This window comes from Carcharodon carcharias, chromosome 28 (genome assembly GCF_017639515.1).
Source record: "Carcharodon carcharias isolate sCarCar2 chromosome 28, sCarCar2.pri, whole genome shotgun sequence".
NCBI lineage: Eukaryota > Metazoa > Chordata > Chondrichthyes > Lamniformes > Lamnidae > Carcharodon > Carcharodon carcharias.
In genome coordinates, this window is record NC_054494.1 from 16,215,327 (window position 1) to 16,240,940 (window position 25,614).

General features: G+C 43.8%; 1 protein-coding gene across 1 annotated transcript in view; it reads left to right on the forward strand.

Annotated features, from left to right (window-relative positions):
* Window positions 1–4,661: 4,661 nt before the first annotated feature.
* LOC121270866 (glutamine--fructose-6-phosphate aminotransferase [isomerizing] 1-like) overlaps window positions 4,662–25,614 on the forward strand; it is a 79,385-nt gene continuing 58,432 nt past the window's right edge. Inside the window, exons 1-4 of the mRNA XM_041176410.1 lie at window positions 4,662–4,769; window positions 13,395–13,502; window positions 20,320–20,427; window positions 22,514–22,639. Coding sequence (XP_041032344.1) covers window positions 4,763–4,769; window positions 13,395–13,502; window positions 20,320–20,427; window positions 22,514–22,639 — 349 coding nt within the window. The 5' untranslated portion in view covers window positions 4,662–4,762. The remainder of the gene's footprint in view (window positions 4,770–13,394; window positions 13,503–20,319; window positions 20,428–22,513; window positions 22,640–25,614) is intronic.

The following is a 25,614-nucleotide window of genomic DNA, read 5'->3' on the forward strand; positions in this document are numbered from 1 at the left end:
ATAGGTTTTTCTTTTCCCACCTATTTCCATCATTTTTGTCTTTTATGCCCTGCTAGCCTTTCCACCCCACCCCCACTAAAGCTGTACCTTGAGTGCCCTACCATCCATTCTTAATTAGCACATTCGTTCAGATAATGTCACCAACTTTAACACCTCTGTGTTCTTTTGTCTGTGACATCTTTTGATCATCTGCTCCTATCACTGCTTGCTTTCCCTACAACCACACCCCCCATCCACTTCTCTTCCCCCCCGCCCCCCCAACCACCTTAAATCAGCTTATATTTCACCCGTCTCCTTGGATTCACCCAGTTCTGTTGAAGGGTCATGAGGACTCGAAACGTCAACTCTTTTCTTCTCTGCCGATGCTGCCAGACCTGCTGAGTTTTTCCAGGTAATTCTGTTATTGTTTTGGATTTCCAGCATCCGCAGTTTTTTGTTTTTATCATCCCATTTGACATTGTATAACATTTTTTAAAGAGACACATACTCTGAATGCTCTAAGTTTGTATTTTTAAAATGCCTTCTGGCTTATCAGTGCTCGACATTCCCTAACCCAAGGAGCCAGACTTTCCTTAGTGGTCTCTGCTGCCTTAGCCCTGAACTCTCATCCCTCTTTTAGATTCTATCCCATCTCCTTCCTGCCTTGCTCTCTCTCTCAGCTCATCTTGTCCATGAGATACACTTTCTCTCCCTTCGATTCAATTCTATTGTAATCAAACGTTTGCCTATCCAGCTTCCCTTTCTGGGCCCCATGTTAACCGTTTCCTCTCCTCACTTAGTGTACCCCTCCCTTTCAAACCTGCCATTGCTACCCCTCTGAAAAACCCACCCTTGATCCATCTGTCTTTGCAAGCTACTGCTTTATTTCCCATCTTCCTTTCCACTTCAAACTTGAACATATTGTCACTTCCCAAATTTGTGTCCGTTTTTATTACAATTTAATGTTTAAATCCCTCAATCCAAGTTTCCAGCCCTGCTACAGCAATGAAACCACCCACATCAAAGCCACAAATTATATTCTTTGTGACTGTGAGCATGATAAACTATACCTCCTCATTCTTCTCGACCTATCTGCAGCTTTTGCCACAGTTGACCACACCATCTTCCTCTAGCATCTCTCCTCTGTTGGCCAGCTGAGTGGAACTATCTATTTGGTTCCATTCTTACTTATTGAATCACAGAGAAGCACCTGCAGTCTGGAATCCCTCTGGAGGATCTATCTTTGGCTCTCTTCTGTTTCTCATCTACATGCTGCCCATTGGCAATATCCAAAAATAGATTAGGTGCACTCAGCTTTATCTCACCACCATCTCTCGGGACCCATCCACTGTCTCTAATTTGTTGTACTGCTCCATAGGGATGAGAACAAATTTCCTCCAGCTGAAGATTGGGAAGATTGAGGTCATTGTCTTTGGTCCCTACCACAAGATCTGTTCACTGGTTACAGTTTCTATCCCTGTCAATTGCTTAAACTGAGCCAGACTCGTTTGCAACCTTGATGGTGTGTTTGACCTTGAGATGAATGTCTAATCGTATATCCATTCTATCACAAAGAATGCCCACTTCCACCTCACTAAGGTCGCCCAACTCTGCCTCAAATCATTTACTCCTGCAAGTCCTCATCTGTGCCATTATTACCCACAGACTCGACTGTTTCAATGCTGTACTGGCTGACTTCCTGTCTTCCACCCTTCATAAACTTGTGCTCATCCTAAACTCTGCTGCTCACACCTTGACTTGCAGAAAGTCTCTTTCACCCTTTGCCCCAAAGCTTGCTGACTTACTGGCTCCCAGTCCAATAAAACCTCAATTTTAAAATCGTTATTCTTACTTTCAAATCACTCCATGGTCTTGCGCCTCCCTATCTGTGTAACCTCCTTCAGCCCTACAATCCATTAAGATATCTGCACCTCCAATTCTGGCCTCTTGCACATTTATAATTTTAATCATTTGGTCATTTGCCCAAATATTTACTTGTGTGGCTGTTTTCTATTGATAGCATTCTGCTTAAGCACATTGGGAAGGGTACCTCAGGATTTTGATTGCTTCATACCTGAAATAAGATGTACAAACCCATCCATTTCACTGCAAAAACAGATAAAATGTGGTAACAGCATCTATTTTTAATGTTCTTTCAAATGTCTATTGTCCATGTTAATTTCAAAATGATTTAGAAACGATATTGTACATACATATTTATATTTACGTATATATAAAAACAAAAAAACTGCGGATGCTGGAAATCCAAAACAAAAACAAAAACAGAATTACCTGGAAAATCTCAGCAGGTCTGGCAGCATCGGCGGAGAAGAAAAGAGTTGACGTTTCGAGTCCTCATTACCCTTCGACAGAACTTGAGTTCGAGTCCAAGAAAGAGTTGAAATATAAGCTGGTTTAAGGTGTGTGTGTGGGGGGCGGAGAGAGAGAGAGAGAGAGAGGTGGAGTGGGGGTGTGGTTGTAGGGACAAACAAGCAGTGATAGAAGCAGATCATCAAAAGATGTCAACAACAATAGTACAAAAGAACACATAGGTGTTAAAGTTAAAGTTGGTGATATTATCTAAACAAATGTGCTAATTAAGAATGGATGGTAGGGCACTCAAGTTATAGCTCTAGTGGGGGTGGGGAGAGCATAAAAGATGTAAAAAAAAAATAAATATATTTTTTTCTTTTTCTCTATAGGTGGGAAAAGGAAAATCTCTATAATTTATTCCTTTTTCTTCCTTTTTTTCCCAATAAATTATATAGATTTTCCTTTTCCCACCTATTTCCATTATAAAAAGAGAAAAAGAAAAAAAATTATTTATTTATTTATTTTTTTACATCTTTTATGCTCTCCCCACCCCCACTAGAGCTATAACTTGAGTGCCCTACCATCCATTCTTAATTAGCACATTCGTTTAGATAATATCACCAACTTTAACTTTAACACCTATGTGTTCATTTGTACTATTGTTGTTGACATCTTTTGATGATCTGCTTCTATCACTGCTTGTTTGTCCCTACAACCACACCCCCACTCCACCTCTCTCTCTCTCTCTCCACCCCCCCACACACACACCTTAAACCAGCTTATATTTCAACTCTTTCTTGGACTCGAACTCAAGTTCTGTCGAAGGGTCATGAGGACTCGAAACGTCAACTCTTTTCTTCTCTGCCGATGCTGCCAGACCTGCTGAGTTTTTCCAGGTAATTCTGTTTTTGTTTTTGTGTTGTTTATATTTACGTAGTCAGAGTGCTACATCACTCACTACTGCACTCGTGTACCAAAGCAACAATGTATTGTTCTGCAGTGTCCTGGGGGTTACCTTTGACCAGAAACTGAACTGGACTAGCCATATAAATACTGTGGTTACAAGAGCAGGTCAGAGGCTAGGAATCCTGTGGTGAGTAACTCACTTGACTCCCTACCAAAGCCTATCCACCATCTATTAGACACAAGTCAGGAGTGTGATGGAATGCTCTCCACTTGCCTGGATGAGTGCAGCTCCAATAACAGTCAAGAAGCTTGACACCATCCAGGACAAAGCTCGCTTGATTGGCACCCCATCCACAAACATTCATTCCTTCCACCACCGACGCACAGTGGCAGCAGTGGGTACCATTTACAAGATGCACTGCAGGAACTCACCAAGGCTTCTTAGACAGCACCTACCAAACCCATGGCCACTACCATCTAGAAGGACAAGGGCAGCAGATACATGGGAACACCACCACCTGGAAGTTCCCCTCCAAACCACTCATCATTCTGATTTTGAAATATATCACCATTCCTTCATTGTCACTAGGTCAAAATTTTGGAACTCCCTCCCTAAAGCACTGTGCATGTACCTACCTACACCACTAGGACTGCAGCGGTTCAAGAAGGCAGCTCACCAGCACCTCCTCAAGGGCAATTAGGAGTGGGCAATAAATGGTGGCCTAGCCAGTGACACCCACACCACATGGTGAGATGTGAAAAATACATTCGATGAAAGTTCTGTGTAAAATAATGTGATGATTTCAAACTTCTGGGAAAGTCAACATTGTTAGTGCCGACAGATGCATTTGCCCACTAAATATTTGGTGACATTTTTTTCATATATTTTTTCAATCTCCTATTATTAAGCCAGTCCCCTTTAGGAGAGGGGACAATTGGAGGATTAGAAACCCATTAAGACTTTGACCATTCTCAAGGAGAATATGATGTAAGGTTGCCAACGGTGACTAAATGTTTCATCACATGACTTGTCCCCACACTCCAGCTTTTAGTTGGCTGACATCGATCCATGAGGATCCTACACCAACTGGAAAGCCAGAGGTCTCATTAACCCAACTGAATGACGCTTGACTGTCAGTGAACAGCCTTTTATTCCCCAATTTTCAACATGTTTATATCATGGAAAATGTGAGAAAACACAACATAATTTTTCTCAATACCCTGATGATTTTTTTCTCCAGGGCTGCACACAGCAGTGTCCTGGAGATTGATCTTCAACTCCTGGGGACTCCCAGGAGCAACTCTTCGAGGGTTGGCAACTCTAGGACAGCGGCAGAAAGCAAGCACACGGTTTGGTGAAAAGGACTTTTAAGACTTGAACGAGAGACAACAGACAGAGAGACAGAGAGGGAGAGAACACGCCATCGGTGTGCGCCTCAAATGGGTGGAGCAGCTGCTCTGACGTGGGCTCTTCCGCACGCAGAGAATGTTGTGACAGAAAGTTACAAGACGTCGCGCAGCAACAGCGGTGACAAAGGAGTGTGAACGTTCGAAAGGAAACAGAATGTGCGGTAAGGATCAGCTGGGGAAGGGGGAAAGCACCGCGGCTCCCTCTCAAAGGAGCCTCGGCTTCTGCTTGTAGGACAAGCTGCTGTCTGGGAGAGCGCAGACAAAGCCTGCCCTCTCCAAGGGCATGTTCCTTAATAAAACTGCCTCCTTCGGTTCAGTCTTTTCGTGGCTGCTTGCTTTCGCTGTCTGTTCGTGTTGGAGTTAGTGCAAATGGCTGTGAAGTTGTTTTTAATTCAAGCCCCGACTTATATATTAATATATATATATATATAATATATATAATATATATATTTTATATATATATATTATATATGTATATATATTATATATATATATATATGTTTTTGCCCTCTCCTCCCGGCCTGTTTTAAATTCCATAAGTGGTCGAGTCGGATTTTGCTTTTCCACTTTTTTATTGAGGCGGTACAGAATTTGTAACCCCCCCCCCCCCCCCCCACTAAGAGACGGAGGTGGGTGATGTAAAAACACAGCGTACCAGAAATGCAGGGTTTTTTTTTAAATTGAGAACTTTTGGTCACTGGATGCTCGGATGTTCCATATGGGCAACGACAGATCTGAATAGATTTTAGAGCGGATCGAGTGACTTCAATGGAAGTCAACATTGGCAAAGTTTGGACAAGGGAATTAAGCAGAAATGGGCGATGATAGAGGGGCCCTCAAACTGGCATCCAGAAATCAGGCGTAAGATTGTTCCAAAACAAAAACAGAATTACCTGGAAAAACTCAGCAGGTCTGGCAGCATCTGATGCTGCCAGACCTGCTGAGTTTTTCCAGGTAATTCTGTTTTTGTTTTGGATTTCCAGCATCCGCAGTTTTTTTTTCTTTTTATCTCTGTAAGATTGTTCCATTTGGAATAGAGAAGGCTGATGGGGAGATTTAATTGAGGTTTATAAAATGATGTGGGGCCTACTATAGGTACAATGGATAGGAAGGACCTATTTCTGCTGGCAGAGGGGAGGGGGGCTTATAAATTAATTAAAGATGAAAAGTAATTGGTAGGGGTTGGGAGTTAAGTTTTTTTTTGCTCAGGTTGGTGGGGTCTGGAGCTCACTGCCTGAAAAGGTGATAGAGACAGAAACCCTCATCATTTAAAAAAAAACTCTATGCATCTGAGGCCTAGAAGCTTACTAGGGCTACTGACCAAAGGCTAGAAGGTAGGATAGGCTGGATAGCTCTTTCAGGGCCCGCACAGACACAAGGACCGAGTGGGCCTCCTCCTGTGCCATAAATCTTTCGATGCAACCAGGGTGCAAATCAAATACGCAGGCTAAGATAACAGAATTTTGGACGAGTACAATATACCCAAAACTCAACCTTTTATGACTGTGTATCAATCCCTGTGCCTAAATGCGTAGCCATCCATAAAATGGCCCTGGCCCTGAGCTAGTGGCTAATATACGAGGTTCCTGCATTTGCTCTTGTTCAGAGGCTCACTGAATAATGCCCAGATTTTCTGGAAATGTTTCTGCTGTTTAATTGAATGTATTTTTAAAATTTGTCCTCATTGAGATGTGCTCTTTATTTTCTGTTTCTTTTGAATGCATTATGGCATTGATATAAGGAACTTTTGAAAATTGTAAAGTTTCCACCCTTGCTGATTTTTAAACACATTGTGCCTAATGTACTTGAATAATGGATCGCTTGAAACTTTAATTTTCATCCTTAGGGCTGGAATGAATGCTATGATTAATGAGATCATGGCAGATCTGTACCTCAACTCATTTATCCCCCTGAGCTCCATATCCATTGGTACTCTTGTCTAACAAAAGTATCACTCCATTCTATAATCAATGCTACAAATCGTCAGTGGCTGTCTGTAGTTAGATTTTGCTGTTAACATGTATAAGGCTGCAGCTATGTAGCAGCAACAACAACTTGCATTTATATAGCGTCTTTAATGTGGCAAAATATCCTACAGCACTTTGCTGGAGTGTTACATTGAGCCACATCAGGGAAGATGGCCAAAAGCTTGAGTAGTTTTAATGAGTACCTTAAAGGAGGAAAGAGAGGCTTAAGAAGAAAATTCCAGAGGTTAGGCCCTTGGCAGCTGAAGGCATGGCCACCAATGGTGGAGTGATTTAAAATCGGGCTAGAATTAGAGGAAGGCAGATATCTCGGAGGGTTGTGGGCTTGGAGGAGATTACGGAGAAGGGGAGGGGCCAGGCCATGAAGGAATTTGGAAACAGGGCTGAGAATTTATAAACCTATATTAGAGATAGTCTGGGAAAACTCTGGAGTACAAGTGATGATCAGTGGGGGAGAGATGAGGCCTTTAGAAATACCTTGGACTGTTGCTGGTATAGAGGGTCATCAATCCTAGAAATTAGAAACTTACAGCATGGAAGGAGGTCATTCAGCCCATTGCACAGTGGGCTGACAAGGAACCATCCAATCTACTCCCACTTTCTAGCTTCTGATGTGCAGCTATACGCCTTACAAAGTAGGGTTGATGTTGAGGGAAATGGAATAGATATTGCCTACCTGGACTTTAAGAAAACCTTTGATAAGGTACCTCACACTAGTTACTTCACACGCTAGAATCTTGTAGTAACAGAGGGAATTTGATGCCGTGGATTTGGAAATTAGTTTCAATCCCCTAGGCAGATGCTTGTTGTTAATAGGTGAGGATCGGCCTAGGGGCACGTTACTGATCCCCCAGGAATCGGCCCTAGGCCCACTACCGTTCACTCATTTTTAGTAATTACCTGGACAATGTTGCCAAGAGTATGTTTAATAAATTTTCAGATGATGCTGAAATCTGAGAGAGTTGAGAGGGTAGAAGAGTGGAATCAAATGCAAGGAGATTTAGATCTGCCAGGACAGTGGGCCGCACAATGGCAAGTGGCATTTACTTTAGATAAGTGTAGTGTTGCCCGTGTTGGCAGGACTAACACAAAGTACACATTGTTTCCTGGGAAGGATGTGGAAAGAGATTGAGAAAGCTGTTATTGTGCACCGGTCATGACACGCTCATAGCCAATGTCAAAAAAACCAGGTCAAAGCTAACAGGGTATTGGGTTGTATTAACAGGTGTTGGGGTGATGTCACTGGACCAGTCCCCAGAGCATTAACCTGAGCCTCTGAGTTACATGGGTTCAAATCCCACCACGGCAGCTTGTGGAATTTGAATTCAATTACTTTTTTAAAAATCAGCAATTAGGCTTACAGAAATGTCCCAGACATCACCATCCTTGTGTATGTCCTGTCCCACCGGCAGGACAGACCCAGCAGAGGCGTGGCACGGTGGTATATAGTCAGGAGGGAGTTGCTCTGGGAGTCCCCAACATTGGCCCTGAATCCTATGAAGTCTCATGACATCAGGTCAAACATGGACAAGGAAGCCTCTTGCTGACTATCACCACCCATTCCCCCCTTCCCATGTTAAACATCAGTTGGAAGAAGCACTGAGGGTAGCAAGGGCACAGAATGTACTCTGGGTGGGGGAATTCAAGCCACACTTGATGATGGACATTGGTAGTACCACTGCCAAACAGCTGGCTGAGTCCTAAAGGACATAGCTGCTACACTGGGTCTGCAGCAGGTGGTGAGGGAAAAACATATTTGACCTCATCCTCACCAACCTACCTGCTGCAGATGGATCTGTCCATGACACTATTGGTAGGAGTGTTCACTGCACAGTCCTTGTGGAGATGAAGTTCCCTCTTAACATTTGAGGATACCCTCCATCATGTTGTGAGGCATTACCGTGCTAAATGGGATAGATTTGGTACAGATCTAGCAACTCAAAATGGTACCATGAAGTGCTGTGGGCCAATAGCAAAGCAAAATTGTACTCAACCACAATCTGTAACCTCATGGCCCAGCATGTCCCCTTCTCTATATTACCACTAACTCAGGAGATCAGCCCTGGGGTCAATGAAGAGTGCAGGAGGGCATGCCAGGAGCAGCACCAGGAATACCTAAAAATAAGGTGTCAACTTAGTGAGGCTACAACACAGGACTACTTGTATGCTAAACAGCAAAAGCACCATGCAATAGACAGAGCTAAGCGACCCCACAACCAATAGATCAGATCTAAGCTCTGCAGTCCTGTCACATCCAGTCGTGAATGGTGGTGGACAATTAACCAACTCACTGGAGGAAGCTCCACAAATATCCCCATCCTCTATGATGGAGCCCAGCACGTCAGTGCAAAAGACAGGGATGAAGCATTTGCGACAACCTTCAGCCAGAAGTGCCGAGTGGGCGATTCATCTCGGCCTCCTCCAAAGGACCCCAGCATCACAGATGCCAGTTTTCAGCCAATTTGATTCACTCCACGTGATATCAAGAAATGGATGAAGGCACTGGATACTGCAAAGGCTAAGGGTCCTGACAACATTCCGGCAATTGTACTGAAGACATGTGCTCCAGAACTAGCTGTTCCAGTACAGCTACAACACTGGCACCTAACTGGCAATGTGGAAAATTGCCCGGGTATGTCCTGTCCACAAAAAGCAGGACAAATCCAACCCGACCAATTACCACCCCATCAGTCTACTGTCGACCATCAGTAAAGTGATGGAAGGAGTCATCAGCAGTGCTATCAAGTGGCCCTTATTCAGGAATAACCTGCTCACTGATGCCCAGTTTGGGTTCTGACAGGGCCACTCAACTCCTGATCTTATTACAGCCTTGGTTCAAACATGGACAAAAGAGCTGAACTCCTGAGGTAAGGTGAGAGTGACTGCCCTTGACATCAAGGCAGCATTTGACCGAGTGTGGCATCAAGGAGCCCTAGCAAAACAGGGGTCAATGGGAATCAGGGGGAAAACTCTCTGCCAGTTGGAATCATACCTAGCACAAAGGAAGATGGTTGTGGTTTTTGGAGATGTCATCTCAGCTCCAGGACATCACTGCAGGAGTTCCTCAGAGCAGCGTCCTTGGCCCAACCATCTTCAGCTTCTGCATACGTGACCTTCCTTCCATAATAAGGTCAGAAGTGGGGATGTTCGCTGATAATTGCACAATGTTCACCATTCAAAACTCCTCTAATACTAAAGCAGTCCGTGCCCAAATGCAGCAAGACCTGGACAATATTCATGCCTGGGCTTTTAAGTGGCTTTTAAGTGCCAGGCAAAGACCATCTGCAGCAAGTGAGAATCTAACCATCTCCCCTTGCTATTCACTGGCATTACCATCACTGATTCCCCAATGATCAACATCCTGGAGGATTAACCAGAATCTGAACTGGACTAGCCATATAAATACTGAAGATACGAGAGCAGGTCAGAGACCGGGTTTTCTGTGGCAAATAACTCTCCTCCTGACTCCCTAAAGCCTGTTCACCATCTACAAGGCAGATGCAGGAGTGTGATGGAATACTCTCCTTGCCTGAATGAGTGCAGCTCCAACAACAGTAAAGCAGCTTGACACCATCCAGGACAAAGCAGCCTGCTTGATCGGAACCCCATTCAACGCTGACGAACAGTGGCAGCAGTGTGTACCATTTACAAAGATGCACAACAGCAGCTCACTAAGCCTCCTTAGACAGCACCCTCCAAACCTGGAACAGCTACCAGCTAGAAGGGCAAAGGCAGCAGACACATGGTGAACACCACCGCCTGCGGGTCCCCTCCAAGCCACACACAATCCTGACTAGGAACTATATCGCTGTACTTTCACTGTCGCTGGGTCAAAATCCTGGGACTCCCTCCCTAACAGCACTGTGGTGACCCGTGGACTGTAGCAGTTCAAGAAGGCAGCTCACCACCACCTTGAGGGCAATAAATGCTGGGCTAGCCAGTGAAGCCCACACTTGGTGGAAGAATGGATTTTTAAAAAAATGTATTCAGTATGATCCAAAGGTTACCATTCTGTCAATATAAAGGATGCTGGTGCTGTGCCCAATTTTGGTCCCTCTCGCGTGGCGAGGATTTAGCATCCTTGGCATTAAGGTTTGAGGAGAACGTTGAGAGTGATTGTTAGCTTAAAGAAGCATTAGCCAGGTCAGCCTATGGAGCCAGATCTATTTCCTTTAGAACAGTATAGACCCGATAGGAATCTATAAAATAAGTGAACGTCTGGATAGCATCCCTATTGATAGATTGTGGAGGACCAGGGCACATGAATTTAAATGATATAAGAGTAGGGAGAGGATTGATTTGGACAGTTCTTTTCCCAGAGAGTAGAGAGCCTTCAGAATACTTTGTTAGCTTGTTTGTTGAGTGTTGGTTCTGTGTTTTCAAGAGGCTGCTGAATCAGTTATTGGCTGGGCAGAGATCACAACATGTTGAAGTAATTAGTTTTATAGAATATTTGATCCATGCGCTCATCTGGACTAGTTTTGATTGCCTGAGGGGGCACAAAACATAAGAGATTGGAGCTGAGGTAGACCATACTGCCCACTGAGCCGGCCCTGCCTCTCGATACCCATTATGCCTGACCTTGGGCTTCAACTCCACTTTCCCGCACACTCCCCATAACTTCATACCCTGAGAGACCAAACATCTGTCTATCACGGAAAGGAATTTCCTGGGGTATGTTTTCTCACCTATTGGCCCTGGATTGAACTCTGTTTTTGTTTCACCCAGAAGAATACATGGCTTTAGGGGGGATAAGCAGTTAGTCATGACTCTCCTAGTCATTGTGAATGTGGGGTAGGCTTGATAGACCAAGTAACCTTCTCCTGTCAGTATCATACGTCTGTAATGGGTGGAGTTACGTTGTTGGGTCGCATGTTCCACCCTCTCCGTCCTGTGCTCACCAGCTGATCATTGTTGGCCTCGGGAGAGAGCGCATTGGATGACTTTGCTGCTGCTTCTCTGACAGAAATCATTTTTAAAAAATGCATACTTTCATGGGATCGGGGAGTCGCTGGCAAGGCCAGCACTTGTTGCCCATCCCCATTTGCCCTTGAGTACCTTGTTAGGCCACTTCAGAGGGCAGTTAAGAGTCAACCACATTGCTGTGGGTCTGGAGTCACATGTAGGCCAGACCAGGTAAGAATGGTGGATTTCCTTTCGTAAAGGACATTAGTGAACCAGTTGGGTTTTTACAATGATCGATGATATCTTCATGGTCACCATTAGATCACTGACCTCTTATTGATTCATCTGTCCCCTGCAATGGCTGGGGGGAATGAACTAAGGAACACTCCGGAAAGTTCATAACTGAGATTAGCTTTACATTCTGTTTTTTAATTGAATTTAAATACCGCCAACTCTCATGTTGGGATTTGAACCCACATCCCCAGCGCATTACCCTGGGCCTCTGGTTTACTGGTCCAATGATATCACTATGCCACAACCTGCCTGAATCATTTAGCTCAGTACCATTCCAAGGGAGTGACCGTCAGATTTTTGTGATCCATACTCTTCAGCTACCTACTGCTTAAACCTACTAAGCTTCCAGGGATGACTGCAAATTGCATTAACATTACTCCAAAAAATATAATTAATAATAACCAGGAGAAGCTAAAAAAGCATATAAGGGGAAAAAGGGAATCGAGAGTTCTGATAGATTAACATCGGAGGGGCTGAATGGCCTACTGCTCCTAATTCGTATGTTCATAGGTGAGGAAAGATGCTGATGCACAAATTAAGTTATTTGTGGGAAAACTTGGTGGTGCGGTAACACTGAAAGGTTGTTATACTGGCTGGGGAACCTAGAATGTGGGTGCATAGTCTCATGATGAGAAATTTCTTCACAAAAAATTAAGTCTTTGGAATTTTCTACCCCAGAGGGTTATGGGTGCTCCGTTGTTGGCTGTATTTTAAGGCTGGGATAGGCAGATGTTTTGCTCTCTCAGAATCGCGGGATATGAGGAGTGGGTGGGTAAGTGGAGTTGAAGCTCGAGATCAGCCACGATTGTATTGAATGGCGGAGCAGGCTCAATAGGCCGCATGGTCTATTCCTGCCTCTATTTATTGTACTCTTGTGAAATAATGGGAAAAGGATAGTGTGGTAGGGTCGGAATGCTCCCTGTTTCCAGTAAATAGGGTTTGTGGGATTAACTGTGATGAGAGAGAAAAAGAGCTTGCAATCATATAGCTCCTTATCCAGTCTTTTTTTGCAGCAGTGCTTTGGAATGTCCGACATGGTTGTATGGGGCAGGTATTTTGCACAGCCAGACCCCACAAATAGCAATGAGATAATGACAGTTAGGCCCGTTTATTCTTCACACACCTACAAGACTTGCCCAGAGTAAGACACAAACGATCGATGGGCATTTGATGGATTGTAGACTCTATTGGGGTTGACCACTGTAGAAATGCATCACACTTCGGTGAGCAGAATAATTCTTGGTGTTTTATTAGTAATGCTGCTTGGTGTCATTTCTACAGCACAGAATTTTTGTTACATAACTGCACAATGTTATTTGAGTCCGCTTGGAAAATTTGCCTTCCATTTTGTGTGTGTGTGTGTAAAATATAACGTGTACTCAGCGGGTATCCTGCAGCATTGCTTGTGGTTGAGCCAATAGAAAGCCTATTAGTATGAAAAAATAAAGTGCATAAATACAGCGTTACAAGGTAAATTTGACTTGCAGGCAATGTCCACAATGTTGGACAATGCTATTATAACTTCGAGATGTATCTGTCAAGACCTTTGAACAAAATTATTCCTAAAATTTACATGTCGGTCACCCTTTTTCTATTTTCCAGGAATTTTTGCCTACCTCAACTACCATGTTCCCCAGACTAGAAGAGAAATTATTGAAACCTTGTTCAAGGGACTGCAAAGACTTGAATACAGAGGTTACGATTCTGCAGGTAAGTTGGTTTTGTCTAATATCCTTGCTTTTTAAAAATTCTTTCTTGGGATGTGGCTGTCACCGATGATGCCAACATTTTGTTGCCCATCCCTAATTGCCCTTGAACTGAGTGGCTTAGGCTTACAGAGGGCAGTTAAGAGTCAACCACATTGCTGTGGGTCTGGAGTCACATGTAGGCCAGAGTGGGTAAGGATGACAGATTTCCTACCCTAGAGGACATTAGGGAGCAGATGGGGGTTTTATCATAGTTTTCATGGTCGCTGTTACTGAAACTATGGATGGAATTTTATGGCCCCCATCGCAACAGGACCATGAAATGCGGTGAGCCCTTCAAAACTCCAGTGACTTCAGCAGGGAAGGATATTCCCACCTGCGGGAGGGGCCATAAAATTCCGCCCTAGCTCTCAATTCTAGATTTTTTTTTTTGACTAAGTGAATTCAAATTGCGCCAGCTGCCTTGGGATTTGAACCCGTGTGTCTCCATAGCATTTGCCTGGGCTCCTGGATTACTAGGCCAGAGACATTACCACTGTGCCACCATCGCCCCGTAACAGTTGAAAGGAAGAACATACTTGCGTTTATGTAGCACCTTTCACGCCTGCAGGTTACCCTAGAAAGCTTAACGGTGGAGTCAGTGTTGTAGTGTAGGGAATTGCAGCTGCCTATTTGAGCAATTCAAGCTGCAGTGAGGATAATGTGTTTTCGTGGTGATCGAGGAATAAGCGTTGACCAGGGCAATCTCCTCTTCAATAATAGAAAACAGAAAATGGTGGAAATACGCAGCAGGTTTGGCAGCACCTGTGGAACGAGAAACAGGTTAACGTTGCAAGTTGATGACCTTTCATCAAGAGGTTTTGGGTGAAGGATCATTGACATGAAACAGATGTGTCAGACCTGGGTATTTCCAGCATTTGTTTTTTAAAATTTTATTTCAGGTTTCTAGCATCGGTGGCATTTAGCTTCTGTGTCAGCCTCTTCTGCTAAGTAGTGCCCTGAGATCTTTTACCTCTACCTGACTCGGCCTTTTTGTTTAAAAGTTACATCTGAATGACAGCACCTCCATCAGTGCAGCAATCCCTCAGTGCTGCAGCTTGGATTTTTGTGTTCAAATCTCTGGTGTGGGACTTGAGCCCATAACCTGGGAGCAATAATGCTGCTTCAGAGGCACTACTGACCACAGGCACTGGACCCCTTATCAGGCGCCCCAAAATCCAGAGGGACCCGCAAACCAGCCATGGTTGAAGCTGGTGCCCGGGGTAGCAATTTGAATAAAACCCTTTTTATATTTTATTTTTCATACTTTATTTTATTTATTGTAAGTACATACTCAGCCTTGAACGTAAAACCCCCCAATCCGGCACTTGCCCAGTCCTGCGTTTCCCAAATATGGAGTCCGGTACTTGTGTTGCATGTCTTGGCCTTTGTAAAGCTGTTATCTGTTATGCAGTCTGCTGCAAGTATTCTCTCGAGGACGATTTCCGAGCTGGGGAGTTAGGACTGAGTATCTCGTAAAGGGGCACTTCATTTATGTGGAAGTGTTTGCCAAACTTCTTCAATTGGGGACGAAGAGGAGCTGTTGCCCAGCGTGTGGTCTGGTATAAATACTTGATTTGAAAAGAGGGCAGTGCCTTCAGTCCAGCACAGCGTAGAAAAGAAGTATTAACAAATATATTGCTGCATTGAAAACCACCTCCTTATGACCCGTGGGCCAGTTAAACCGGGTGGCTAGAGTGTGGTGCAGAATAACACCGACAGTGCAGGTTCAATCCTGGCAGTGGCTGAGATAGTTCTTGGGGCCTGCCCTCTCGTGCTACCCCATAGGGATATCATGGCATAAACCATGATTAGCAACCCTTGGACAATGATGATGCTACTTAGAGAGAGAGAGAGAGAGAGAACGACCAGTGCCTTTGACTTATTGAATGTCCAGTTAGATATCACCTTTCTATTTTTGTCACAGTCTTGAAGCACAGTGAGATTTCTCTGTCTGGATCTGAAACCTATCATTATGTTGATTACTATGTGTCCTAGAGCATTATAAATACTCTATACTGGCGATTAGATATTGTTACCAAATGGCAAGTCTTTTCTGCTTGCCAGTATAAACTCTGCATACCCTGCTCCAGATTTTTCCCTCTCATCAGTTATGTCCATCTCTTGGGAAAGTTTCCATTGTTGTGAACAAATATGGAGACAGCACAGTCCAAATATTTAACTTGTAACTTCCCTGACTCTTTGATTTCCATCTTATGCCAGCACTTACCTGAGATCCCTTTTTAACAATGTAAAGGGAAAGATTTGTATTTATATAGCGAGCCTCAAGATCTCAGAACGTCCCAAAGCGCTCTTACAGCCAAGGAAAGATTTTTGAAGTGTTGTAGGAAACACAACAGCAAATTTGCACACAGCAGGATCCCGTGGACAGCAACGTGACAATGACCAGCCAAGTGTACCAGCGGAATGTGGAACTTGAAACACAAACAGACCAACCATGATCTTATTGAATGGCAGAGCAGGCTCGAGGGGCTGAATGGCCTACTTCGCTCCTATTTTGTATGTCTGTGTGAACAGATTTATTCCAGGTGGAATTGCCTTTTAAGTCTGCAGGCAAGCTTCTGTTAACATGAAACATAAGCTCCTATGAAACTGCGTGTTCTGGGGGCTGGTGCCATAGCAGATTTATGGCTGTACTGTAATCTAATATGCTCGTAACATGGCTGGAACTTGATAGTCCTCCTCTGGACTGCTTGGAGTTGGCCTTGTAATTGTTTTTTTGATGCTTTAGCCAAAGCATAGCCTCGGCCCGCCCACTGTTTGCCCACTGATCCCAGTGACAACACTTCCAAATCCAAAGTAGTTCATTGGCTGTGATGCATTTTGGTAAGCTGTGATGTGGTGAAAGTCGGTGGTTTGGAAATTCCACTTGTAATGACGGTGAAATTTGTCAGCACCTGACGTGTGTAAAACTGACAGCAGCTTCTGGGTTTGCACATGTGCAGTTAAACCCGGAAATCCAGAGGTTGTTGTCATTGATTCCTTGCTCCTTCATAGAGTGCAATGTTGTAGTCTTTACAAATGGAATCATTAGAAATCACTGATTTGATGTGAAATTTAACTATTTACTAAGTGCACTCATTGTAAAAAAAAAAATTGAAAATATTAAGTCTTATTCAATCAGGAGTAGCCAAGTTTTTACTGGCATAGTAAAGCATAATTAATATTGAATAACCTCTGGCACTGAAAATCTACTTCTACAAGTGTGGAGTCCCATTCCTTCAGAAGAACATTTCAAACTTGCTAATTTTTAATACAATAGAATATTTTTTTTTTTAAAGTTCTGATATTTATGCTTCTCCTTTAGCCCCATCTGCATGTCCAAATCTGGGCAATGATTTAAAATGTGACTAATATTCTCTGCTTTGCTGTCTGTGAGAATTCTACAAATCCGATGCCTGCTGCCTGACCTGCGGCTGGAAGCCACAGAACCCCTGTAGATGGTCCAAATTGGAAAGGAGGAAATCTACGTGCGGGATCCCACTGAATCTTTCTGGACAGCATTCTATTTTTTAGGTCAGTGGTGAGCATCGCTCTATCACTGCTGACTACAAAATTCAGGCCAGTTCATCAATTCAAGCTCTAAGTTAACTGGCCTCTTATACCAGCAAACTTTCCCGAGTGATTGAGAAATGGTCCTTTTTTTGGTTTTTAATCAGCTTGTGTTTGAATGGACCCGGGGCTCCTTCACAATATAACTAGACTCTGCCCCGCTTGTCGTCTTATACGTTTCCGATGCTGTTATCACACTGAGAGTGAGACTCGTGGGGTTGATGTGTGTGCGTGTGCGTATGTGTGTGTGTGTGTGTGTATGTATGTGTGTGTGTGTGTGTCTTTCTTTACACACACTGGGCTATTGATTGAAATAACTGTCGAAAGGAGAGCAGACTTTTGAGCGACTTAGCCTGCAGGAAGTGTGTCGGCTGTGGGGTGAGCACAGAACAGTGCTGGCATTGACCGATATCGGAGAGCCAGCTTGCTCATGCTCTGGGAGTTGGAAGCAAGCTTGAAAATAAGTGACTTTGTAGAGTAAATGAAATTTGAGCACACAGAAGTGATGATATCTCTATGGGGGAGTGGGTGTACTGTATCATTCATACTGGCAGCAGACGGATCAAAGATTCAGGGTCGTCGTTATTTCATCCTTTTTTTTTTAAAGAATTTAACTTCTTATTCAGTCCAGGTTTCACAATAGAAGTCAATACTGCAAGTACCAGACCCATATCAGTTGTAGCTGAAAACACTGTTAGCTTATGGCATTCTCCTCTACCTCAAACACATCAAGTCACATGAGCTGGTTTGATGGTAATCTTAAACCTTAGTTTTTTTTTCATGAGGCTTTTTGTTTGACTAAATTTCCCTTTTCATCTGGTCTGGTGCACACAGTAGAAAGCTTAGTGTGGGTTAAGGACTCCGTCAACTAGGGTTGCCAACCCTCCCAGGATTGGGCTGGAGACTCCAGGAATTGAAGGTCAATCTCCAGGACAGTGCTGGTGAAAAAGCACTGGGACATTAGACATATTTTTCTGTCATTTTCTTTGAGCATTTCTCTTTACTAGATGTAAAAATATTGAAAACGGGGAGAAGAAAGGCTGTTTGGCTGACAGTCAACATATGAACATGCATCCGAACTAGGAGCAGGAGTAGGCCACTCGACCCTTCAAGCCTGCTCCGCCATTCAATAAGATCATGGCTGATATGATTGTAACCTCCCACCTACTCCCGATAACCTTTCACCCCCTTGCTCAGCCTTAAAAATATTCAAAGACTCTGCTTCCACCGCCTTTTGAGGAAGAGAGTTCCAAAGACTCACGACCCTCTGACAGAAACATTTCTCCACATCTCTGTCTTAAATGAACGACCCCTTATTTTTAAACAGTGACCCCTTGTTCTATATTCTCCCACAAGAGGAAACATCCCCTCCACATCCACTCTGTCAAGACCCCTCAGGATCTTAAAGGTTTTGATCAAGTCACCTCTTACTCTTAACTCCAGTGGACACAAGCCTAGCTTGTCCAATCTTTCCTCACAGGACAACCCACCCATTCCTGGTAGTAGCCTAGTAAACTTTCTCTGAACTGTCGCTAATGTATTTACATCTTTCCTTAAATAAGGAGACTAATGCTGTACATAGTACTCCAAGTGTGGACTCACCCTGTATAAATGGAACACAACCTCCCTACTCCCAAGCATCATCCAATTGTGTAATGAGTCTTTTTGCTTTCCAATTGGCGTAGGAAGGCAGTGCGTCCTAAGATCGACGGGTTGGCCCACTAGAACGTGGGGACAGGTCACGTGATGAAACCTCCAGATATATCTTTAAACACAGTTGGCAACCCTACTGTCAATAGCCTCTGTAACAGACTGCTGAGAGCGTGTATGGATTGTTGAGGCCTTGCTGCCTCCACTGACTTTGCCCTCTAGCTGTTGGTAAAAGGGCACTGCTTCTATACTGCACCTCCTTGTTCAATGCAACTCATATTAGAAGCGGAGCTGGATTCAAAACAGCTTCTACTCTGTGGTATTTCACCTGGTTTGCTCCTGAGCATTGGTGAAATTTGGCCAAGTATCTTATGAAAGAACATTTTTTTTAATAAAAATTGCTTCGATCCCTTCCAAAATCTGAAATGAAATGTGTTTTGAATTTTACAGTGCCAGCCTTGTCTCAGTGGCCACACTCTTAGCTTCTGAGTCAGAGGGTTGTGGGTTCAAGTTCCGCGCCAGAGACTTGAGCACCTAATCCAGGCCGACACTTTAATGCAGTCCTGAGGAAATGCTGCACTGTTGGTGGTGCCTTTCTTTTGGATGCAATGTTAAACCGAGACCCCGTTTGCCCTTTCAGGCCTTCACAAAGGATCCCTCGGCACTATTGGAAGAAGAGCACATGGGTTTCTCCAGTGACCAAGCCAATATTTATCTCTCGACTAACTTCACTAAAACAGATTTATTCATTTAAATGTATTTTGGGGGACTTTTTGTTGCATAAATTATCTGCGGCTTGACTACACTTCAACAAGTATTTCATTAACTATACACTTTGGGATGTCCCGGGGTCAGTAAAGCTGTTGCATTCATGCAAATCTTTCTTACTTTAAATGATACACCTGCTAGTTTTTGCATAACTCCCGTCATACCTCCTGTGGTAAGTGCACTGTGCCACATAAAGATAAATCTGGCCGTCTGCAGAGGCCCCAGTTTGATCTCTGACCTGTATCGAGTTAGCACCAGAAGTCCTATAGTGACTTTCAGGATCTTAAGCACGGAGGCCCATTCTTGATGACATTCTGCTGCTTCCTACTGGAGAGTGCATGTGTGTGTGGACATGAGGTAAATAGAGAGGGGTAGGGGGCATGAGTTAAAGAATCAGTTGCGGGGGGTGGGGATGGGGGTCACTACAATGTCACCCACGCTTCAACCGCTGATGACCTTCATTGTCTGAATTCATTCTTTCATGGTCTTGGTCCTGTTCTGTGTAACTTCTCCCATCTCCCCAACCCCTTTATTTTGGTACATGGCTCAATGCCTCTCAGGGCCTCCTCTAACTCTTTTTGGCTTTGTGACTTTTCCCAACTCCCCTAATATAGCTTGTCAATCCCGTGTCAAGCGTCTCAGAGTGGGAACGGTGGAGTTGGACCATTCGGCCCCTGGAGCCTCATCTGTCCAATCAATCAGCTCAAGGCCGATGGGATGTTTTGTAATATTAGGATGCTGTCTGAATGTAAATTGTTGTTGAATGTGAACACCTCTGAATTTCTTACCAGGCATTGGGATTGATGGAGGAAATAATAAAGAACGTGAAGACCAAGGGAAGCAAATCTGTATCATTAAAAGGAATGGGAAAATAAAGACATTGGAAGAAGAAGTGAACAGTAAGTCCAGTGTGAAGGTTAAACTGTGGGATCCCTGATATACTGGGGAATGTTTTCCCTCTATAATAATAGGTCTGTCTTGCCTGTTTTTCAAAAAGCCACATTAAAGATATTGAGATCATGTAATTTAAGAAATAAATACATTTCATGGAATTTCACAGCTATTTGGCCCAACTACTCCATTCTGGTGTTTATGCTCCACACTAATGTCCTCCCAATTTACTTCATCTCATCAACATATTGTTCCATTTGATGAATTTAATGATGTTGATGTGGTCTACATGGACTTCCAAAAGGCATTTGACACAGTGCCACGTGTGAACAAAGTTAGAACTTGTGGAGTAGAAGGAATAGCAGCAACATGGACACGAAATTGGCTGAGTGACAGGAAATGAATAGAGTTTGGTGAATAGTTGTCTTTCGGACTGGGGGAGGTGGAGTTCCCCAGGGGCTGGCGTTAGGGCCGTCACTTTTCCTGATACCTGCTGACGACCTGGACCTTGGAGCTCAGAGGGCGCAATTTCCAAATTTGCGGATGATACGAAACTTGCAAGTGTTGTGAACCATGAGGAGGACAGTATAGAAATTCAAAAAGACATAGGCAGGTTGGTGGAATGAGTGGGTGGACAATTGGCAGGTGGAATGTGAAGTGATTCATTTTGGTAGGAAGAATGCAGAGAGACAAAATATAAAATAAAGGGCACAATTCTGAAAGGAGTGCAGGAGTAGAAGGACATGTATATGTACGTAAATCGTTGAAGGTGGTAGGACAGGCTGAGCGAGTGGTTAATATGGCACCCTGGGCTTAATCAATACAGGCATAGAGTGCAAAAGCAAGGAAGTTACGTTAAACCTGTATAAAACACCGGTTCAGCCTCAACTGGAATATTGCATCTCATCCTGGACACCACACTTTAGGAAGGCTGTTAAGGCATTAGAGAGAGTGCAGAATAGATTCACAAGAATGATTCCAGGAGTGAGGAACTTAGGTTAGGTAGATAAATTGGAGAACTTGGGACTGTTTTCCTTGAGGAAGAAATAACTGAGAGGAAATTTGAAAGAGGGATTCAAAATCATGAGGGGGCTGGACAGAGCAGATAGGGAGAAACTGTTCCCATTGGTGGAAGGATTGAGAACCGGGGGCACACACTTCAAGCAATTGGCAAAAGAGACAATGGCGAAAGAAACTTGCTCACACAGCGAGTGGTTAGGATCTGGGATGCACTGCTTTAGTGTGTTGTGGAGGCAGGGTTAATTGAGGCTTTCAAAAGGGAATTACATCATTATCTAAAAAGGAAAAAAATTGCAGGGCTACAGGGAAAAGGCCGGGGTGTGGCTCCTTCAAAGGGCCAGCACAGAAATGATAGGCTGAATGGCCTGATTCTGTACTGTAACCATGCTATGGTTCTTTAATTCCATTCTCCATTTGGGAATTAAGTTTGTTGCTCCTTCCAGTAATTTCCAGAAGCTATTTTTGCATTTTATATTGAAAAGAAAACTTAACTTGGAGAACAAAGCAGCCCAAGGGAATACTTCGGCTGAACGGAAACCTGTGTTTAATTAAAGCGATGGTAATGGCACAGAGGAAACTTGGTCACTTTGCAGAACAAGGAAAAAATAACTGCAAGCAAAAATTCTTACTTTCTTTTGGGTTTCCAAGAAAAGGTTTCTCGCTAGCGGCCGACTTTTTCCAATTTCGCCGGTTAAATTGAGGACCTTCAGCGTTCAACAGATCCGTTGTAGTAAGCAGTGCAAAGCGTGGAAATTAGCTACTGCTGGGACCTTCAGCACGTACTTGGTCAGAAATTGGACTTGTACAACTGAGGGTTTTGCATGTCTGTGAAAACAAATCATGCACATGAGGAATTTTCTGCATTGCCAGGGTTAATAGCATCATTCACCCTTTAACAGCGTCTCTCACATCGGTACCTTGGGTGACATCGAAGCTTTATGTCAATGGCACGGAGTGTGCGGGCTTTAAACATTCCTGCAGTTGTCTGTATAAATAATTTGTCTTCCGTGCAGTGTGTTCTGGGGATAATTAGTGTCTGCACATGTGTTAAATATTGTTCCAATTTTCTTCTAGAACAAGAAGATGTGGACTTTGATATTGAATTTGAAACTCATTTTGGTATTGCACATACCCGTTGGGCCACACATGGTGTTCCAAATTTTGTCAATAGCCATCCTCAGCGATCAGATAAGGACAGTGGTAAGTCTAATCTGTGAGGTGATTATGTTGCAACAAATGAAACCATTCAGTTGTGCTTCAGAGATAAAAAGGTTTGGTTAATCTAAGGAGTCTATGACACGGTTTTCATGTTTAAAGGCATTACCAAAGTAACGTATTGTAACCCTTTGAGTGCTCAGTTCTGAAGGGTGTTGAAACCTTTTGGTCAATATTTTTGTGCTTTCTGTGCTGCCGTGTGATTCACTTTAATTACTGATTTTGATCTTCATTTCAGCACATGATCATACCAGATACTGATTATATGGAGTACACTTTGTTCAATTTCCATGATAAAGGGCAATGCCTCCCAAACTTGAGGATTGACTACTTCCATGACCCCAGGCTGTGGGGGTGAGAGCTGTAACAAGTGGCATGACGGAGAGCTGTGAGAGTTTAAACCGCAGGGTTTTTAAATAAAAAACACTCAGCTTTTCACTGGCTTATTTTTAAGCATAGGACATAGGAACATTGGAGCCATTCGGCCCCTTGAGCCTGCTGCACCATTCACCTAGATCGTGACTGATCGGCTGGCTACCTCAACGCCATCTTCCCACATTATCCCTGTATCCCTTGATGTCATTGGTATCTAGAAATTTATCGACCTCTGCTTTGAACATACCTAATGATGCTCCACAGCCCCTTGGGGTCGAGAATTCCAAAGGTTCACCACCCCCTGAGTGAACAAATTCCTCCCCAATTCAGTCCTGAATGGCCTACCTCTTAATCTGACACCCTCCCCTGGCGCTAGATCCTCCAATTAGTGGAAACATCCTCCCTGCATCTATCCTGTTGAGCCTTGTAAGAATTTTGTACGCTTCAATGAGATCGCCTCTCATTCTTCTAAATTCTAGAGAATACAGGCTCAATCTCATAGGAAAATCTCACCATCCCAGGGATTAGTCTAGTGAACCTTCATTGCACTCCCTGTATGGCCAGTATATCCTTCCTTGGGTAAGGAGACCAAAATTGCACACACTACTCCAGGTGTGGTCTCACCAAGGCTCTATACAACTGCAGCAAGACATCCTTACTCCTTTATTCAAATCCCCTTCCAATAAAGGCTAACACAGCATGTGCCTTCCTAATTGCTTGTTGCATCTGCATGTTAACTTTCAGTGACTTATGAACAAAGACACCCAGGGTTCCTTTGGATATCAACACTTCCCAATCTCTCCAGTTAAATATTTCTCTATTTTCGACCAAAGTGGATAACTTTCACATTATATTCCATCTGCCATGTTCTTGCCCACTCACTCAGCCTGTCTAAATCCCCTTGAAGCCTCTTTGTATCCTCCTCACAACTCACATTCCCACCAAGATTCGTCATCAGCAAACTTGGAAATATTACATTTGGTCCCCACATCCACATCATCGATATGGGGCTGGGACCTGAGCACTAATCCTTGCGTTAAGCCATGGCAATGCAAAAAAATGAGAATTTAAAGGGGCCTCGAGCTGTTAATACTCAGTTGGAGCTAGCAATCCCAAAATTGCATCTTGCTACCTCATTGGGGGTCACCATTCACAGTTTGGGGAGCCCTGATGTAGGCTGATGCATGTAAACCTCACGCGTCCTTTGAAGATGAGCCTGGGGGTCAGGCGATCAGAATTGGGTAATTGTGGAGGCCATTTTAAGATGGAACAACATGGGGAGCAGCAACAGGAATACTCCGATGTGAGTGGTCAGCAGGGTTGGGGGCATGCTTATACAGAGAATGGACCCCACTAGTCACAGCCTTCCAACCTGGGAATGATCCATTTATCTCTACACTCTGTTTTCTGTCCATTAACCAATCCTCAACCCATGCCAATATTTTACCCCTAATCCCATAGTGTTCTAACTTTCCTTACTAACCTCTTGTGTGGGACCTTATTGAAAGCCTTCTGAAAATCCAAATACACCACATCCACTGGTTCCCCCTTATCTGTCCTGCTAGGAATATCCTCAAAAAAAAAACTCCAGCAGGTTTGGCAAACATGATTTCCCTTTCATAAATCCATGTTGACTTTGCCCAGTCCTACCATCATTTACTAGGTGCCCAGTTATCACATCCTTTAGGATGTGGGGGTAGTGAGGTGCCAAGATAGTTTAAATGACAGCAGGTCCAGGAAAAATCAGAGCATTGCAGCTGTCTGTGGGTATTTTACCGTTTGATGGAGCTCGTTGCAGTAGTCAACTTGCAGGAGGGAAGCAGGGATGTTCCTGCTTCAAATACTGTCTCGATTCGGCAGTTTTACACTGACTGTCAGGGCTGCTTTACATTTCAGTTTTCGTAACTAAAGAATGTACAATTTTTTTTGCCCCCTTCCAGAACTTTACGTTAAAAAAAAAAGTCGCCTTCCAATTTTCTCTGCGCCCTGTCGACCATTTGTTGCAGACTCCTTGGGCTGGTTGGAGCTTCACACAAATTGCTCCTCCTCCATGTGTGAGCCGGCACCTGGCATGTTGGAAAATACATGGAGGGAAGCGGGGAGGTGTCATGACAGAAACTGATCTCCTCACCTAACTGATCTGTTTAAAATAATCTTTGCAGTGAGCGAATGGTCAGTCTCCCTGGGGAGACGGGGAAGCAGGTTGAATGGACTCATTCAGATGCCAACCCGATAGCTTTCTTTCTGAAAATAACGTTTTATCATCCATTGTGTGCTTAATTTGAGGTGTGATGTGTGTGGGAAGTGTAACAATACTTGGGAGGAACAGATGAGGTTTGAACTGTGATAAAAACAAAAAAACTGCAGATGCTGGAAATCCAAAACAAAAACAGAATTACCTGGAAAAACTCAGCAGGTCTGGCAGCATCGACGGAGAAGAAAAGAGTTGACGTTTCGAGTCCTTATGACCTTTCGACAGAAGTTCTGCCAGACCTGCTGAGTTTTTCCAGGTAATTCTGTTTTTGTTGAGGTTTGAACTGTGTTTCCCAAAGCTCCCTACCACAGGGCGTTCCCTCAACTCCTGC